At 44.4% G+C, this 15,814-nt stretch overlaps 1 protein-coding gene across 1 annotated transcript in view; it reads right to left on the bottom strand.

Moving 5' to 3' along the window:
• Positions 1 to 15,603, bottom strand: part of ptprua (protein tyrosine phosphatase receptor type Ua) — a 187,072-nt gene extending 171,469 nt beyond the window's left edge. The window contains exon 1 of the mRNA XM_053446672.1: positions 15,350 to 15,603. Within this exon, the coding sequence (XP_053302647.1) occupies positions 15,350 to 15,419 (70 nt within the window). The 5' untranslated portion in view covers positions 15,420 to 15,603. The remainder of the gene's footprint in view (positions 1 to 15,349) is intronic.
• Between the last annotated feature and the right edge of the window lie 211 nt (positions 15,604 to 15,814).

The following is a 15,814-nucleotide window of genomic DNA, read 5'->3' as shown; positions in this document are numbered from 1 at the left end:
CAATGAACCCAAAAGGCCTTCCTCCCTTGCCTGTGCGGCCTTCACAAAGGATGATTTCAGCTGCCTAATCAACTAGAAAAAAAACTTGTGCCCTCCTCCCAGTTCCTGCTACAACCACTTCCCCTCCTCCTCCTCCCCTAACACGCAAATTTCACATGCCAGTGATTTTGTTTTTCATCACATGAAGGGAGAGGGCGATTGCGCCCCACAACATTTTCTCCCAAGCATATTTGAAATGTCAACATCATTAAGACCAACTGTCAAATTTAGTGATAGTGAAAGGGCCCCTACCAACCTAATGATTATAACGTCTTGCCAAGCCTTTAGAAGAGCTGGGGAAATGGTTGTTTTTCTGTCAAAGCTCTACAGGCTTACATCCCCATCTGCACTTGTGGTAATGATCTCAGCGACAGATCCACTGACAATTACCTGACATTTTCATACATGCCCCTGGCTAGGTAAACACCCACATCCTTTTGATTCCTCGAAGATGCCTAACCAGTTTCTGGGCAAAGCAAACAGGCCCCGGTTCCCTCTGGCGATCCCTGTCATTAAAATTACCACAAGCCCACGGGGTCTTGTGTTGCACCAGCAAAAAGCTAGAGGTCAGTTCTGAGTCAGGTGTCCAGTGGTCTTGTCAGCTCCTCAGAGAAACCCATATTCAATGCAGTTAAAATATGAGTCGACAGGAACCCAGAGATACGGTGAAACTGGCTGATTTAGTCAGATCAGTACTACAGAAGCTGTTCTGCGCTACATGCCAAATGTTTTGATTACGTTATACAACTAGTCCACCAAGTGCTGGTGGACGAGTTTTAGGAGTTTCCCTGTTGGTTGTTTTTCTTGTTTAAATTTAAATGGTATGACAAGTTTCTATTTTCTGGCCCTATGAGTATTATTTTTCCACAGCTATAGCAACAAATCTAAGGAGTTCTGGAACAAACCTAGGCTACTTTCCATTAAGGAAAGTCTCTAGTACTTCCCCACAAGCGATAGTCACAGCTCGATTTCCTCTATTCAGTGAGTGGCAGAGAGGTGGATCAGCAGCCATGTATTACCCAGACAGAGGCTGTAGGCTGTATGACAGAAAAAAGCTGCTTTCCCAGGTGCACTGCAATGCTGTACTTCTCCACACATCACCAGGAGGCGATGTTTGTGTCAACGCAAATTTCCGAATCGGTTTAACAACACATTGAATTGACTTTTCCCTGCCACCTCCCTCTGTGTTGTTTTCTAATCGAACTGACCTGCGAACAGATAATGGGCTGAAATCCTCCGAAACTAGGCAGAATGTAAATACGCTGCAATGACATCATTACTAAATTAATTAACGCATTGCAGTTCAACAGTTTTGCTTATCGACCATACACAGTCTTGACATGTACTAGGTTATGCCCTCGTCTTGTTTATGAATACTGCACTGCTAATGGTCCAAAATGATGTGAAATTGCATATTTCCACACAATGCCCAAACTCCCTCCCCCAAACACACACACACACACAACAGCACCTAAGCCCTCCAGAAACCTAGGGGAAACAGCTGCAGTGGCAGTATTAGCAGTTATAGCAGTTATAGCAAAGGCAGTGATTATATTAGTTGTAGTGGTAGAAATTAAAGTGGCACTAAAAGCAGCAGCCGCTGTAGCAGATATAACACACTGTATATAGCAGTGATGATGATGGTGCTGGTTTGTCGTTCAAGCGTAACGTATAAAAAAAACCTTTTAGTGAGACAAATGTGAGGGGAGAAAAAGATTTTACTCTTAACACTCCAAAGTGTACACATTTGCCTTTTTTCCCCCTTACCTAAGCATGTGTGTCTGTCTGCGCTTTTGTGATAGTGTGTACTTTCTTCGAAGGCCACAGGATAAGTTGTGTTGCAGGGCATTCTTACATCTGTGCTGCAGTAAGCGGTGCAGTAGGTAAGTAATTCAAGCGTGCCTCCAACCCAATTAGGCCCAAACAAATCAAGTTAATAAGCCAGGACACTGCTTAAGTAATGATTTACTGTAACCACACCAAAAACATACTGGCCAGCCCAAGGATAACACTTCCCTTGCATAGCAGCCAACGTCTTCAATACCCCCCCATAGCCCAACCCCACCCACACTGTGCCCAGTCAGCCGGCCAAACTAACCCCTCCTTTAGTTGCTCGCACTTCTTGGCTTCTACAGATTCACTCTGATTTGTACTGTAATCCCTCTCAAGCGGATTCTTAATTAAAGACGGACAACACGTGAGGGTCAAAGACGTTGTCCATGCAGCAAGGACACGGAGGCCAGCGGAGACTCATACTTGTGTCGGATTGTTCAACAGAGCTCGTTACCTGAGCTCTGTTCCTTTCTTTGTTGACAGAATAAAAAAAAAAAGATGTCACTTTTGACAGCATTCCTAATCTACGCCCCCCCTCCTGTGATGATTGCGCAGCCCGCCCTAAATGCACTCATGCGCGTACAAAGTGGGGACAAGGTACACACACATGTACGCACGTTCACACACAAACACTGTTAAGTCAACTGTTCCTGTCCTCGGCTGCAGCCTCTAAAACGAAGATGTGCCTGATACCATTAGCATAAAACAAGAACGGCTGTGAAACCATTTCTGAAAAGCACAGGACTCTCTCCTTCCTCCTGTTCTCTCCTGTTCTCTCCCCCTCTCCCTCTCTCTGTGATTGGCAGGTTTAATTAACAACAGGTCTTCCGGTCTGGCAGAAAGTGGGTGACAGAGTGGCTGAGTGGAAGGTGGATGGGAGAGAAGGGGGAGATGTGGGGGGGGGGGGGATATGAAAACAATACCTAGCCTACTTTTGTGTGCAATTAATTGGAGATGTCTGGGACTTGCTACAGAACCGCATGGGCGTGGCTGGACAGATTCAGGCAGAGGCAATTTATGTGCAAACCGTCCCTTAGGAGTGACAATGACAAACATGTCATACATTGTTCTACATATGCATTCCTCTCCTCCACTGACCGGACCGGGGCGGCTGAAACCGCTCCCTGATCTTTAGTGCACTGAAGTGAATGATACCTTTAGTGGCACCTAACCTGGGATTCTAATAGAAGCAGCAAGGAATCTGGATGTCAAGAAGGACATTTGCATAACTAGAAATAAAAAATGACCTTATGGCAGCTGACTCAGGAAATTGTATTAACCTCTTGCAGCAGCCCTTTCCCGTCTCCCCCCCAAGGTTTGATACTTGGTCCCAACCTTTTCTTCATTTATAATGTTCGCTTAAAGCCACATCATCCATAGCTAAAATATTTCTCTCACAGTTATGCTGACAACACCTTGCTCTACCTACATTTTTAGGCCCAGTAACTACAAAAAAATAGACCTGAAGACCGGACTCAAGGAAACAGATATGCTGATGACGCAGTTATATTAATTCTGTCTGTTACACAGCAACTAATGTTACTTAATCAATTCATAGATTTAACATAGATTGATAGATTTTACACGTCACAGTTTGTTTACCGGTAGTGGCAGATACTTCTGAATTTACTATGTATGTTATTTGAGGGACGGAGGGAATTGTATGAAGTCTGACAGTCTGATCATCAATCGTCGGACATGAATGGAGTTTATGAGAGTTCGGGGCTGAAGTTTCTGAAATGAACAAAGCTGGGAAATCCCCTGGATCCTCGCACTCAAACAAATGGCTTCAACCTTCAACTTAAAATGCATGTTACGAATTGTCTTCAAAACCGCTATACACTTTTATGGTTTTTGACCCGTTTCTTTTTTTTCCTGCAGGTGTTGCTTATCTCTGTATATTTAACACTATTTAAAAGTAAATATTACAGTGGAACTGTAAAATTGGGAGAGGACAGGCAGACAAGGGGAGGATCGGAACAGAATCTGTGGCTACTGCAGGAGGACCCGCTATATAGTTTTACAGAATAATCAGACCAATATTGTTGTTACCTCTGTGCAATAATATTGCCTGAATGTGGAATACCACATTAAACTGACTACCAGTGGCCAAATTGATTCTAAAGTAATTTGTATTCAACAACCCCATCAGTAACCTATCTCCTTCAGAGCCATAGCTCCTCCTGTGGCAGATCATTTTCTTAGGTAATTCAAAACATTAACGCCAACAAAGGAGCCTCTTCATGAAACAAAGAGTAAAAAAAATAAAGATAATCATATAAAGATCAACCAGTGCAGCTGTTTGGAGTAAAGCCTTCTGCTGCTCTTATCACTTTTCTAGGTCAATATACAGGAGGCTGTGTTTAAACCAACTCACAAACAACATATGTCAACTGTTGCCTCATGCAAGGGCAAACAAAGTAGATTTGTTTTTAATGTCTACACAGGTCATGTCTGCTTCATCCCTCCAGTGTCTGGGCCAGCGTCATCATCCTCTCATGGCCTGTTAGTATTGTGTGTGGGCCCGGTGACCCCGGCCACAGCGCCATCTGCTCAGACTCCATTGATGCTAAGATTAGGGGTGTACAGGCCAGGAGGGCGCAGGGACACACATGTTTGGTGGCCGATCTGGAGACGCCTCCCCCCCGAGTCACTTTCAACCCGGCTCCGGTCTGGTAGATCAGACGCTGGGGGGGTGAAAGGGTGGTGCGCAAAGTTGCAACACAGACGGAAAGCCAACCACCAGCTGACTTCCATGCTGTTTTTCCTGCAGCCCCCACCGATGTCATCAATAATCCCCCTACCCCCTTCTTGGGCTCCACACACTCTTCTACCACTTCCCTCACTTCACTCTCTGCCTCTTTTCCTCCACCTCCGCCTGTGATGATGCGCCTACACTTGAGCGTCTTGCCTATTGAATCAATGATTCAGAGCCTCCTGTAGCGGCAAGCTTATAAAAACCACAAACTTATGTTGAGGCAGAGGCAGAGGCAGTGCTACACCTCATAAAACCGAATGAGGATTTTGGAGCTGTATGATTCCAGTCATCCTCGGCTCGGTAATGCGTCACCCATGTGATTGCAAAGATGCTGCACCTCACTCATTCTCATGCAGGGAGCGATCCGTCAGCTCCTTGCTCATGAATGTAATCCGTTATGTTTATCAGAGGCCACGGGGCCACAATCCCCGTACTCGCTACTGATACAGTTGACATTTGGAAGGCCAAAGCAGCAGATGCTAGCCCAGGTGATATTGCTTCTTATAACTTCCATAACAGTGCGATCGTCTAGTGTCCCTGCCAAGGTGGCCCCTCCAAACAGAATGAAGGTTGGAGAGGACAAAGAGACCAGCATAACAAAAATGTGAAATCTATTTTGAGTTAGTTAGAAATGACTTGCTGAAAAGCCATTTCCAAAAAGAATAAGGAGAAGGACAGATGGAGGAGGCAAGAGGGCCAAGACAGGGGAGCAAGACATTAACCCCACCGGGGTTAAAGGTTCAATTCCCAGCAGGAAACGCCAACACTACAAGTGTTGATTAATCTAGCTTCGAAACCTTTGAAAAGTCAGTTTCTTCCTGCAGCACAGTTCCTCCCAATCAATGGAAGCTGCTGTCAGGTCCCTGTGAAGCATCTGAACCCCCCTCCTCCCTTCTGAAATTAGAATGGAGGGGGGCGTGACCGACCATTTATGTTGTAACCTTCCAAAACCAATAATCTGACAAGCATAACCATTTTCTGGCAGGTGTGTGGAGGTTAGGAAAGTATGCAGTTCTTTTCTTTTATTCTTTATACGGCACAACTTCATGCTTGACGAATGACGATGCACTGATCTTGTTTGCTCGACTTTTGTTGGCCCTTGATACCGACCATAGCAGATCAGCCAAGACTTGATCAGTCCACAGTTTACTTCAAGTGTCCTGAACGCTTGTCTGTGCAGAGAACCTCCTGCTGCTTTGTGCATGCGTAAAAGGCTAACAAAATCAAATTCTCTGGATTTTGTTCTGTGGCATTTATTCAAATTGACATTAGAGTAAGAGGAAGTGAAGACGGAGGTGCTGAGGATGTCCCGCAGTGACAGAAGACACACAGGTGCTGCTGCTCATGCTGCATAACCCTCCCCTGCTGTGCACAGGAGGGTCACTGGTAACCTTGACAGGGGTGAACAGGCTCTGCTGCAGTGCCCTTGTTCACTCCGTTAAGGGACATGTCACATTATTTCATAATTTAACTTTTTTTTCACTCAACTTTCCCTTCAACTTTTAATATCTCTTGTGTGCCACAGGGACGTTCGGAGGCCCACAGGTTTGATAACTTTAAACGCCTACTTTTAAACGTAATATCTACAGCTACCCTGGGACTTTCACACCCAGGGTCTTGCTCCATATCACTATTTTCTTTCCTTTTTTTACCTTACAAAAACGAGGGGAAGGATAAAAGTAGGAGTTTGTAGTTTGGCAGTTAATCTAACTTGACTTTATCAGCACTGTGGTGTTCTACATTAATGACACGGGGGAGTAAACATGTGAGCCCCAAGAGGGAAACTCGGGGAGATAAATAGTTGAGGAGGAGGAAGCAGAGCTCCAAAGCTTTTGGCTGGGTGCAGTTATTTTGCCCTAGAAGCTGCATTGAGGAAAGGAAGCGAGAGAAATGCAGTTCCCGCAGTTTGGCCACAGATGTCATCTCAATCTGAAGTGACACTTGCTGAAAGCACCGCCACAAAATTACCCCGTGGCAGGACTCTGACCCACGTCGGCTGAATCTGCTGTTCTGCCATCTCGCGCTGCAGCGATAACCGAGCAACAGTTTCCTCTCCGCCGCCGTCAACCTGCAATCAGTAGTGACAGGTCTGACCACAGGTTCCATGGCCTAGGAACCGCTTGGACAATTGATTCACCAGCACAGTGTAAACAAATGGTCAGCAGAAGCGACGGAGGAATATTCATGAAGATTATTCATGGTTGGCTGTCAGCGGCGGTGACAAATCTGAGAGGCAACAGCGGTGGCAGCAGAGTCTGACGGAGAGCAGGACTGGACTAAATGGACAAGCAGCCGTCACTGCAGAACAGTCATGCTCCTCCATATCTCTCCTCTGTGTCCAACCCATCATTAATACGAGGACACAGACATAGCTACAACCAGCAGGAGTCTACATCATCAGTCTCACCTGCCATTCCAAACACATCGGCCCAGTGCTGAGAGCAAAGATTTCGAAAGCACAGGGTGAATTACCCTTGAAAGGGAGGATCCTCCCTCAAACGCTGTTATCTATCATCAGTGTGTGATGTTGAGTGCATTCCTGGGCTCCAAAGTACTTTTCTGTTGTACCCACTTTCCCTGCTGTCTCCACTCCTACTTACTATGGTTAGGGCCAATGTGATAGTTTAGGTTTAGGTGCAAATACCAGAATTGGACATTTTTCAATCTTACACTGAGAAATATGAAAAACAGAAAAAAAACAATATGAACAAAAGATTTTTAAATGTGATCTTAAGACAAGCAGCAGTACAATAACTTTTCCTAAATGAAACACATTCTGAAACTGACTCAAAAAAAAAAGTTCCTAATCAGATATTCTAAGACAATTTTCAGAAGCTGACAGTTTAATACTCAGTACTGAATAATAAAAGCCAATATCCCTGAGAAAGGACATGAACTTCTAGACCTGGTCTATGTTCCATTAAAGGCTAACACTATATAATAACTGTCAATAGTATTTTGGACTAAGTACAAATCAATGCCATTTCTACTATTTCTACAAACTGTGCAAGATGTGCCAATAAGCATCAGTCAAATACTTGATTAATTGATCTGTTGATTGACAGAAACCCTTCAAGAAAACCTTCCAGATATAAATATTCCAACGGTATCAACCATGAGGACATTCTGAGTTTCTTTGTCTTCTAATTTTGCTATTAGGACTCATAGAGGACGTCATGAAACCAATTTGGACTTCACTATTCTCTGGCACTTTACCCCAATGATTAATCAAGAGAATAATCAGCAGATTAATAAATGATGGAGATAATCACTAGCGGTGGCACCAATTTCCTTGATATTGAAACTACATATGATATCCTATAATGCAATAGGACCCAGGGCTTCAGACTTCACTTTGCACTGAGTATGGATTATTATTCTCAGTCTTGGTACTGTAAAGTGCTTTGAGCAGTCATCAAGACCAGAAAAGTGCTACATAAATACAGAACATTTACCATTTCTTTAAACAAAGTGTTACCTCGAGTTCCCGAAAGATATCTCCCAGATTTTCAGTACGTCTAAATGTGTGACAATAATATTTGAAATCATTGATGAATGTCATAAATGAGGGTGACGGTCATTGTCTCCAACTCTGTATTCTTTTTGAGAAGGAAGTGTCCACCAAAGGTACATAGAGCAGGTTGTGTGTACCTGTTGGAGTAAACTCCATAGCCTAAGTGCAGTTTAACCAACACTGCCAAAGCTACGAAGGAACGGCACAACACAGCCAGCTTTCACCCACCACTGCTCAACTGTTTTCAAATAGATGTCTTCAAGGTCCTTTAGATTTGACAAGATAAGCGTTCAAGCCGAGTTGATGATATTTTCTTTCTTGAGCTGGTTGCGGAATTAAGAGATGCTGTGTTTCCAGACACAGATATTGTTGTCAGTGCACTGCAGTCGGGTAACGACGCCTCTGCTGTCAAAGCATCATCCCAGCACCCTCAGTGCGCCGTGGACAATTTGAGACATGATCTCTAGCACAGGGCGAGCACTTAAAGTGAAGAACAGAGAGGGTGGAGGCGGGCAGAGAAGAAGCCTTTCCAAAGGAATTACTTACAAGCTCCCTGATTTGGGGTTGAAATGCTTTGGATGGTTGGATGCTTTACACTTTTCAGCAGGGCACGTCTCTGAGATTGTAGAAAACATAGAATTAGCAGCACTCTGCATTACCTGCACGCCTGCAGCAGACAGCAAATTGCTAAATCCAAATTCCACCAATAGCTGATTCTCAAGCAGCTGAGGCATTCACGCTACATGAACTCATTCCCCTCGACTATTTCACTGATTTCACGAAACGTTTCATCCTGCAGATCGTTATATAGCTTGCTGAAATAAAACCCGAAAGCTGTATAGAGTAAGCAACAGCAATCACACACCCAAGCCATTTCCTTGAAAGTAATGTAAAGAGAAGACCAGCCCAGGCGTTCGGCAACACGTGAGGATGTCTAAAACTGAGCAAATTCCATTTTATTGTCTAAACCTTGTTTAGCGTTCAGCCTGGCAGGCAGAGCGGCGCCTGCTGGCACGCCTCCATCTGTTCAATAATGATTTGTTGTCGATGGGGGGAAAAACAACACGTTCCTAACACCTGGAGAGGCAGTACCGGTGCTGCCGCTCTCCTCCAAGATGCCTCGTGGGTCCGGGCCAAGACGCCACAGCGCTGTCAGCTCCATTTACCACACAGAGTGGTGACAGGCACGTGCACGCGGCAGCACAGCCCTGGTAGATAACTGTCACAGGCATGGTGCATGAGGAGATAACCTTTGGAGGGCGGTCTGACAACTACCGCTATCAATGACCGTCGTGTGGCTTCAGGCCCGGCTGAACAATGAGCTGGATTCAATAATCAAGATAATCAGAGGAAACAAATCAGTGTTGGGCATCTGACATTACTTTGTCAATATCTCAAAAAGAAAAGTAGTTGGGTACGTTGCTTCATTTTAATTGCACAGCCCAGATCAGCTCCAGAGACGTCTGCAGACGGTTTATGCAACAACAGCTGGACGGGATTAAAGGAGGACACACACAAACACACACGCACTGCAACACACGCACACACACAGTAACTGAAATAGGACAACAATACTAAGACGAGTGATCAAAGAATGGTAATTAATTATTATATTATATTGCTAAATTAAAAGCACAAATGTACATTGTGCTTAACTGGCACGTCCATGTATGAGGAGAATTTTCACCTCTGTTTATTTGCTTGTGTCATTTTTTATTTAAAATAGTTAAAAACACATCTTTCAACCGACTCTCTGCTTTTAGAACTGGTAAAATACATTTCCCCTTGAATTCGACATTAATGTTAAACTTTTGATTTATCTTCCGCGTGGATAATGTTTTCTTCTTCCGCCTCACTCTGCCTCTTCCTGTCAAAAGTAAAAGTTTTTTTTGAAGACTGATCTTGTACTCTGCAGCAGTTACAGAAATATATCCAATCAATGTGAATGAGGGTGACTAGTTAACTCTGCCCATCATGCACTTGACCATTAGCTCCTCGGTAACGTGCAGATTTTGTTTCCCTCAGAAACAGCTCACATGATGACGCTGTTTAAATTCCTGTTACTCCTTTAACTCCATAGATGAAACATTGGAAATTTCATGAAAATTTGAAGGTAAAGTTTTGTTCTTTTGGTAAAAACTAATGTTGCAATCAACCAAAAAAGATTGATCAGTTTAAATAAGTTCCTGTAGTTTTTTTTAACAAGACACAGATATCACAGCTACTATTTATTTCAACTTGAATTATTGTTTTTGCCGTCAAAACATTAAGGGATGGCTTTCTTTTAAACTGCTTTCAACTTTTCAACAGGAAATTCAGGCCAATTTGTCCCTAATTCACTGCACACGACAATCCAGATGTTCAGCTGAGATGTATCTGGTGAGGTGAGGTTTTACAGGTCCAGACTTAAACCTTAAAGACTCACCAGGTTTTGCTAAACAAAGGAAAACATGTTACAGACGTTCAAGTTGACTTTTAAAATCTCACCTCCAGTTCTCGCTAAAGAACAACCCACACATGTTCCCACCCAGGCTCATTTATCCTTCACCTTTTGAGTTGTCCAACTACAAAGTAAACAAGTTGCTGCACCAGTGTTTTCCATTACGTTCACATCATGATATGGTGCATTGCTCCCCGATTGCTCACTCTGGCACAATAGTCTCAGAAATAACATCCTGTTGTGCGTGATGCACCATTATTTTCTAATCCTGAAGTGTGTGCACGTTTACGCTTCGAGAGGAGAACATCTGTGAAGTTTCTCCTGATGTGCGTGATGCAACACGACTGCAGAATCAGTTAGGACTTTAAAACTTTCTTTCAGCCTGAGCCCAGCTTTAGCCACACTGTCAGTAACACTCCCGGAGACAGACACAATGACTGTCAACTGCCACCAGAGGCAATTACAATCTTTCAAAAGCCATCAAAGTGGTGGAATATATGAAAGGAAAGGCTTTATTGACTTTCACCTCAGCCGGCCTGGTTTGCTCTCATTGGCTCGGCCGGTCATGCTGCTTTTACTGATTGAACTTTTCCAAACATTTGATGCCTGCGCCATTTAATAGTCTATATAAACTGAAGAAAAACAGGCTCGTGTAGAGGGATTGTTAAATGCAATCTTTATCGCAGAAGGTGCAAAGATAAATATGGGCTGTACTTCATCATTTCAAAATCGGTAATTTTTATGAATTTCAAGCTTAATTGCATCCATTTTTCTTCAGCCAAACAGACAATTAGAGCAGGATTCTTTGGTCCGTTGCCCCTGAAGGCAGTCGCACGGCTCTGAGGGCTTGTAAGTGTCTGATAAACGATCTGACCTGGTGATACATTTTTGTGATTTTTCTTCTTCTATAAAATGGATGTAGCGATAACCTCGTTCCTTTGCCATCTCATTGTCAAGAACTATAATTGCAGAGTGTAGACATTTTCTTGAACAGCGTGTAGCCATTATGCAATCCGCCGTTGTTCTATTAAAGAATCGTGTTATTTCCTCCAGAACAACCACATTTCATCATTACATTTTGTGTGAGCACACGCTCCATTTTCCCCGTTTGCAGCCTCCATTTGCCCTAGGAGAGGTGTGTGTGTGTGTGTGTGGCTGTTTTTTGTTGGATTAACACTGAGCCAAATCAACACCACTACACACCGAGGACCCTCTCTAACTTCCTCACAGAAGCCCATGAAAGTCCACCTTTTTGTGTCGGTGCCCATTTCAGTGTGGTCTGTTCAAACTCACCTCCTTTCCCACCTCCAGTCGGGGATTGTCTGGAGCTGCGTGTCGGGCGTTGGGGTTTGCTCACATGGTTTCATTTCAAGATTGAATTAGCCTCGGAGCCCTCGCTAACAGGGGACGGGGTGCACTTAAACAACATGCCAGGTTTCACCTCGGCAATCACAAATTCTGTAGGTGAAACCATGGAGCGGAGGAACAGGGACCTGCTCGTGCAGCCACACACAGGCCCTTCCCTTTGCTACCGGAGCAGTTGCTCGAACACAGCAAAAGTACACGGCGAGGGCGCCACTGCATTTCCTCATGTTTATTTCAAAATTAAAAGCTGCTCGAAAGTGACACCACTTGTTGACACCACCCAAAATGCAGCAAAAGGCAACTGTTTACACTTCAACGCCCTCAGATCCTGTCGCACGATGTCAGTTTTTACCTAGAGGGAGAGCTGTGTACTAGAAACCTGCATACTTTTCAACTGCCAGGCAAAGTGTGTCTGAAGCATGCAGTGGTACAACACTCAACCGGTGATGTGATGCACATCAAAACAAACGCACCGACTGTTTTATATCCAAGCCCAACAAGGGTTGACCGCTCGTCAGGGTGCCCCATGGTTGTATTTCCAAGCATCCACATGTGGTGACCCTTTCAAAACAACTGTTCACCATGATGCCTTCCAACTGTGGCTGCCCATAGCTTTGCTTTATGAAAAGCATCATCATATTTGCACATTTTAACCAGAGGGTCAGCGGATATATATACGGAACCTCAAATCACCCCTAGTGTTTGTGTCGTTCTCTCACAAGTGCTGCAAATAGATGCACCGTATGAACGTGTGTGTGATTTGGTGAATGGCATAAAACCTGTAAAGCGCTATATACACACACACCATTTACCATTATACTTTTTAACTATTCTTGTGTCGAATATGTTGTGTTGTTTTTACTGATTTGAACCCTGGAATTTATGTGTTTTAATTGTTTTATGCATAATTATTATACTATATTATATTATTTAGATGAACTTCTCTATTTCTAAAGCAATGAATGTCTTTAAATTCAAAATGTTACGGTAAAATGTTTGGTGTTCATATACGATACCTTCGGTCCTGTTTATTTCTATAAATACCAAAGCAACAGCCGTGATTGGAGCAATTCCAAATGATTTTTTCCCTGAAATGAAATTGAATTGGCACATGATTTGTTTAAACTAATTCCAACGTTGTTCATCCCTCCCAGGTTGAGATCTTTATATTTCCCCTGCATGAAAATCCATCAGACAAGTTTGTCCACCTGACTCTGCCCCGCTCGGCTGGGTGTTTGGTAGACAGCCAGCAGGGGCCTCCCCGGGTTCCTTATCACTGGAGAGGGAGCTGCTGCCGAGCCGTTCAGCCGACAGCATTATCTCATCTTTGTTACCCTCTACAGTGAAGAAAATGAAAAACGTATACAACACTGTTCTGAATGGATTAGCGGCCGCGCTTTGCTCACTATCGTTTTCCTCCTCTATTATTAATTAGCTTAGTTTACTGATTGGTCAACAGGATCAACAAGAAAAAGATCACGTCGACAAAGAATTTTACGGAGCTTCCTCTGCTGGATTAAAGGGTAACCTGCTTCAAATGGTCCCTTATAGAATGTACACTTTGACACTGAACAAGTCATTACAGTTTGAAATGTGTAGCGTTTTCCTTTGTTCAAATAATGGCAGCACAATTAATTAATTAGTCCTAATGCAAGAAATTACTGTGCATGTGTATATTAAGTACGAGTCCTTTTTTAATTAAGAGGCAATGTCAAAAAGGATTTGGCTTCAGCTTCTCATGTGGGAAAAACATTGTATTTGCTTATTCTCCTATGACAGTAAAGTGAATGTCTTCTGAGCAGTTGGTGGGACGAAACAAGACACCGGAAATTTTTGTTTTTCAATTTTTTTCTGACCAACTGTGAAATCTGGAAACTCCCTGATAATGACAACACTCCTTTGATGAAGACACAGATGTAAAACTGTCAAAGAAAAGCAGAAATGTGTGGAGATGAAAGAAATATTTAGAGATAAAACATGACAACCGACGATTTGATAATACCACACATTTCAGCTCGACGCCAGAAACAATATTAGGAGCAGCTTCATCTGTTCCTTCTGCTTCCATTATTGACAACATAATTCATTTCCGACAAATAACCTGAATTAAAGCCAAATGGTGATGAGACGTCCCCCTGTGTTGTTGTCTGTGAGCTCATTAGACAGTTGGCTTGTTGCATCAAATCTTGCCTTCAGGACCAGTTTGATCCTGGAGAGCAGGGAGTGGTTCTCCGCGCGTCTGTTCGAGCAACTGCTTCTGGTGGCTGTGTAACCGACACCCATGAACCAGTATATATATATATACCAGAGCTTCAACGTGCACATGCTCCTTCGCAGAGCGTTCCTGGAATAAACCAGCTGGCCCTTTCACTTGAGACCAGCTTGACAGGGTGTGACCGCTGGGACATCTCTTTCTTGCAACTGTATTTCCCCCCCCAAAACATACCTCAAAAGATGAGGCGGTGGGGGGGGGGAGATTTTAGAGAAATCTTCAGAAACTGCTTCAGCCGTTTAGATGTTGAACAGGCAAAAAGAGACACACACACACACACACACACACACACACACACACACACACACACACACACACACACACACACACACACACACACACACACACACACACACACACACACACACACACACACACACACACACACACACACACACACACACACACACACACTGTGCTGTTATGTGGGGCACTACACTTGGATTACTAAGTCATCCCCGCTGCATTGCTCTGTTGCGGTGGAAAACACACACGCCTCCTTGATTTGTTCACCCTGAAAGTTTTTCCCCCAGATGGCTCTGCTTGCACGCCGAGCCAAATTACCCCCCCTGCTCCACAAACACTATTACGCAAAATGCTCCATCAAGTCTTATTAACACGCAGCCCCGTGTGCAGCTCGTTTCCTGTGCATCAGCAATACAACATTAAATTTGGAAAAAGAAAGAATATCCAAAGAGGGATGGCATCATCACCCGGGTGTGATTTACACGGTGTGGGATGTTTAGTGGACAGTGAGGACATGACAGTTAAGAGAGAGATAGAGAGACATAGAGGGAGAATGGAGAGAGGTCCTGTCTGATAACTCTGCAGAGGAGATCTCCTGCAAACACAACTGACACGGTTCTTCTCAGACCGGGATGCGAGGACGTATTTCACGTTTCCCTGCGCGTAAAGAGGCACAAAGTTAGCACCGTTGAATGAAGCCAGATGCAACTTTGGAAGTTGAGGAAACAGGGATATGAGGAGATGCGAACACGACTCCCACACATAAGACAAGACAAGCAGGTCGAACAACTTTACATCAGAAACTTTGCACCGGGAGCTTTACAGGTGCTCGGAGCTCATTTCAAACCCACGTCTAAAACATGTCTGATTCCCTTCGCTTACCTGTTGGTCCTTCCATGCTGTCTGCGTAGATCCCGACGGCCAGCATCAGTAGCAATGCAGCTGGACACATGTTGGCGGAAAGAAGAGTTAAAGTCCAGCTGGTTTTTGTCACAGGGAGAAAATCCTAGAGGAAACTCCAGCAGCAGCAGCGGCGGCGGCGGCGCGGTGAGGGTGAACACTGGAGAGAAGTTGTGCGCTCCGCTCCATTCAGGCTACGGCTCCCTCCACCGCCCGCACAGCGAGCATCTGAGCTGCAGCGATTCAAACTGGAGCCCCTCGTTCCTCTAACGGCTCCGGTACTTCTTTTCTCTTTTTGTTATGCGCTCACAAGCGAGCGAGTGGGACGCGGGACTGCGGGCCTGCGGCGCCTCCATGTGGCGAGGAGTGGGGATCCAGCACCCGTACACTTCCATACCCTGCACCCACAGTCTGCGGGTTCTGTAGAGGCAACATAACACGTCTGTG

This window comes from Pleuronectes platessa, chromosome 18, assembly GCF_947347685.1.
Source record: "Pleuronectes platessa chromosome 18, fPlePla1.1, whole genome shotgun sequence".
NCBI classification, from domain to species: Eukaryota; Metazoa; Chordata; class Actinopteri; order Pleuronectiformes; family Pleuronectidae; genus Pleuronectes; species Pleuronectes platessa.
This window is presented reverse-complemented; position numbering and strand designations above follow the sequence as displayed.